Source organism: Vigna unguiculata, chromosome 7 (genome assembly GCF_004118075.2).
Source record: "Vigna unguiculata cultivar IT97K-499-35 chromosome 7, ASM411807v1, whole genome shotgun sequence".
Lineage (NCBI taxonomy): Eukaryota > Viridiplantae > Streptophyta > Magnoliopsida > Fabales > Fabaceae > Vigna > Vigna unguiculata.
The window spans coordinates 31,092,848-31,097,343 of NC_040285.1; the positions used below are offsets into that span (position 1 = coordinate 31,092,848).

Sequence of the window (4,496 nt, forward strand, 5' to 3'; positions counted from 1 at the left end):
TAAATTTTAATGGGTAGCCTGAGTGGTCCGATAGCGGATGACACCATAAGTCCAACAAATAACAAATTTCATTAAGATAAGTTTAAACTTATGACTTTGATATCACATTAAGAGGTGGACTTTAAGTCTAACTTATAACCCTACAAAATTGATTTGTAAGGTAAATTTTTGATTCACTTGTATATTATGAAATCACCTTATCTCTAGTCAATAAAAAACTTCTAATAAGATAATAAAAATCAAATATATATAATAAATATAAATAAATTTAAGGTAATTATTATTCTTTATTGTATTTTTCAATGTTTGGACTATCCATCTTTTTCATATTCCTCGTGACAAGTGGATCAAAAATAAAGGGAAAAGAGAAATTTACATGTGTTTTCATTTTCATGACACACAATAACTAAAACGAGGGACATAAAAAAAAACTGTATAAATTACTTGATAAATAACACTTTTTTACATGCATAATGACAATGACCAATGACCAAGAATATTTTCTCAAGTGTGACTTCGTTCTTAAATATTCTCTTAGATAACGATATTTTGATAAAAAAAAATTAACACAATTTGACAAATTATCTTTTTAAGTAAAAAGAATATTACTTTATTATTTCATTTTGGTTAAAAAATAAAAATTTAATCTGTTTAATTCTATTTATGGAAACGTCGTTAAGTTTGTCAAAAAAATAAATTTTCATTCTCTTGAAAGAAACATTTTACAAATCGAGAGTATTTTTTATTTGTATTAAAAGTATTTATGCATCTTTACTCCTTATAGGCATTTTAATTTTGAGTCAATGTAGTACTCAACACTCACCCTAATTTTCAAAAACGAGAAAAGTTAAATATAATGAAATAAGTGTAGTGAGGAGGAGAGAGAAACAGATAAAATATGTGTGTTCCCTGAGTCAAGGTACAACAAGAAGTGCAGAGTAATGAAGGTGCAACAAGTGTCTAACCGCGTTAGTGCTACCTTTGATAAATGTTTCATTAATAGTTCAAACTATAACACACGTGATTTTAGTGGTGATAATTCTGCTGTTTATCTCGTCCACGGCTAGAGCATGGTTTCTATATAAGGAGGAGAATCCTTGGGAGTTTGGTATCTATCTTAGGGCTTAATCGAGTAAGAGAAAGTGAGTCAATTTCTCTTCACCTATTTCAGTCTCTTTCCTTTCCTCTTTCCATCGCAGTTCAATATCATGCATCTCCCATCATAAAACCATGGCCTTATAATAAGATTTCAAATCTGGAAAATAGTGATGTTGTACCCATTATACTGAACATGATTCTTCTTATGTGTGTGTGATTATCCTTTTATTGCAATTATTGCTACGTGTTTTGTCTATTTACCTAACATAATTTTCCTTTTCCATATATCTTACGTACACCTTTTTTTTCCTCTATTTGACCACAGATATGGACACTGTAGCCACTACTGCACTGATCTTCATGTTGGCATGCGCCATCATGCATGGTCTTCGTTCACTCTATGCAAGGACCAGAAAATCGAACTACAAGCTCCCACCAGGACCATCCCTAGTCACCATCATCAGAAACTCTCGTCAACTGTACAAGAAGCCACAGCAGACAATGGCCAAGCTTGCCAAATTCTATGGCCCCATAATGCGTTTCACCATCGGCCAATCAACCACCATAGTAATCTCTTCGACAATCGCCGCCAAAGAGATTCTCCAAACCCATGACACCCTATTTTCCGACAGAACAAACCCCGACATCACAACCTCCTACAACCACAACCATTACAGCTTGGTCTTTCTCCCTGTCTCACCCCTCTGGCAAGAACTCAGAAAAATCTGCCACGGAAACTTGTTTTCCGCCAAAACCCTTGACGCAAGCCAGGACCTTAGACGCACGAAACTGCAGGAACTGCTCACTGATATCCGCCAAAAAAGCCTTGCCGGCGAAGTGGTGGATGTCGGAAGAGCAGCATTCATGGCCTGCATTAACTTTTTGTCGTACACTTTTGTGTCAAAGGATTTTGTTCCCTCTGTAGGTAATGGTGAGTACAAGCACGTTGTGGGGACTCTCTTGAAAGCAACAGGAACGCCGAATCTGGTGGATTACTTCCCGTTTTTGAGGGTTTTCGACCCACAAGGCATAAGAAGACACACCACGAATTACATAGACAAGTTGTTCGATGTGTTGGACCCCATAATCGATGAACGCATGAAGATGAGGCAAGAGGAGAATTATGTCACCAGCCATGACATGCTTGATATCTTGCTTGACATTTCTCAAAAGAGCAGCGAAAAGATACACAGAAAGCAGATCAAACATTTATTCCTTGTACGTACATGCATCCCTCTTTCGTCTCTTTCTTTTCTTTTTTCTGTGTTTCATTAGATCTGTACTTTCTGCTATTACTTTTCACGGAAATCACTCAAATTTTAAAATATAAATATATAAAAAAAATCCATTTATTTATTTATTTATCTTACATCTTACACCATAATTATTTACCTATGGGTGCATGGTGACAGGATCTACTGGTTGCGGGGACTGATACGACGGCGTACGGCTTAGAACGGACGATGACGGAGCTAATGCACAGCCCGGAGGCGATGCGGAAGGTGAAGAAGGAGTTGGCGGAAGTGATCGGAGTGGGGAAGGCGGTGGAGGAATCGGACGTGGCGAGGCTTCCGTATATGCAAGCGGTGATAAAAGAGAGTCTCCGCATGCACCCACCGGCGCCGCTTCTGCTTCCGCGAAGGGCGAAAACAGACGTGGAAGTGTGCGGGTGGACGGTGCCAAAGGGTGCTCAGGTGCTGATAAACGAGTGGGCCATAGGGAGGAGCCCGGAGGTGTGGGACGATGCACATGTGTTCTCGCCGGAGAGATTCTTGGACTCCGACATCGACGTGAAAGGTCGACACTTTAAGCTGACGCCGTTCGGCAGTGGCCGCCGCATCTGCCCTGGCTCTCCACTCGCCGTCAGAATGTTGCACCTCATGCTGGGTTCTCTCGTTAACTGCTTCGATTGGAAACTCGAAAACAACATGGAACCTAAGGATATGGACCTGGATGAATCGCTTAGGGCAATTCCTGTTCCACTGTAAAATACCAGATTCTGCCTTTAACTGTTTCTGTTTATTTCCCTGTGTGTTTGTTTTTTTTTTCTTGCTTCTTTTCTGAACTATTTTATTGTACTCTAATTTCTGTCATTAAATAATATTGATTACTTGTCTCCGTTGTTATTAATTTTCATGTATCTTTAATTCTTATTAGCTAATAAATGAATTTGTTTACTGTAAAATAGTCTGAATATACAAGCTTATGTTTCTCAAAGTGGGAAAAAGAAAAAGATAGGTAGAGAAGGCAGAAAAATCCGCCTTATAGGTATTGTCTAAATCCGTTTTAACGCCAAATTTTCACATAGATTCGATACGAGGAATTCCTGATGTTTTTAATTAGATACGGAGATGGAGATGTATATATCTCTCTCGTTTTCATTTTCATCCTACTCTCCATATCCGTCAAAATATTCCGTACCCGTTAAAATATTTATCTCATTATATTCTCTTATTCGTTTAAATTATTAAACTATTTCATAATCAATTAATTAAAATTTTATATATATATATATATATATATATATATATATATATATATATATATATATATATATATATATATCTTTTATTTTTTATTTCTTCTAATTGATTGATTTGGCATAAAATTTATTTACATTTTTAATATATTTTTCATTTTATCCTAACTTTTATGTAATTATGTTCAAATGATGTATTTCAATTAAATATTTTTTATGTCTTAATTTGAATATTTTTATTTATTGTATATTTTCTTTTCACATAAAAATGTTTAACACTCCCAATTTAAGTATTCAATAGCATAAATATTTAATTTATTACGTAATATAAAAAATTTATCCTTTTTACTCTATTATTATTATTTTTTTGTCATTTGAAGAGCTATTTTGTTTCGTTAAAACAATTTTCGTTATTTCTTAACCATTGACTATGTTGATATTTGAAAAGTTTTCTCTTAGATTTCTAAAGTATTTTTCCTTTTATTATACCCTAAATTATATATTTGTTTTCCTTTATGTGATTTCATTCAATAGTCTCTCAAATTGTTTATAAGACACACATTTGATAATTATTTAATAGTTTTATTTTTTTTATTTTAATAATGTATAATATTATTTTGATATATTTTATATAATTATCTTTTATTTTTTAACTCATTATCATACTGATTTTGTCACTATAATTGTATAAATAAATTTTATTTATAATAATATAAAATTTTAATGTAATTGTCATAAATTTCTTTTTATCACCATCTAACATATATTGAAGTTCAAAATATACAATATCTATGTTAAAATTTGATTATTTTTAGTTTAATATTTGTTCTTTGCGTTATTTAGATCAAGTGATTCATTATAACTTTTATTAGTATATAAAAAAGAGATTCATTAGAATTTGAAAAATTGAAATAAACAT

The 4,496-nt window shown here is 33.3% G+C and overlaps 1 protein-coding gene across 2 annotated transcripts; it reads left to right on the forward strand.

Moving 5' to 3' along the window:
• Window positions 1-1,016: 1,016 nt before the first annotated feature.
• On the forward strand, window positions 1,017-3,228 carry LOC114190211 (geraniol 8-hydroxylase-like). Of its 2 annotated transcripts, none has more exons than XM_028079008.1 (3): window positions 1,017-1,142; window positions 1,424-2,316; window positions 2,511-3,228. In XM_028079008.1, exons 2-3 carry the CDS (start codon window positions 1,426-1,428, stop codon window positions 3,084-3,086), a joined length of 1,467 nt encoding a protein of 488 aa, XP_027934809.1. In that variant the 5' UTR covers window positions 1,017-1,142; window positions 1,424-1,425; the 3' UTR covers window positions 3,087-3,228. The 2 variants fall into 2 exon arrangements, with proteins under 2 accessions (XP_027934809.1, XP_027934808.1); XM_028079007.1 differs by lacking the exon at window positions 1,017-1,142 and adding an exon at window positions 1,277-1,307.
• The last annotated feature ends 1,268 nt before the right edge of the window (window positions 3,229-4,496 follow it).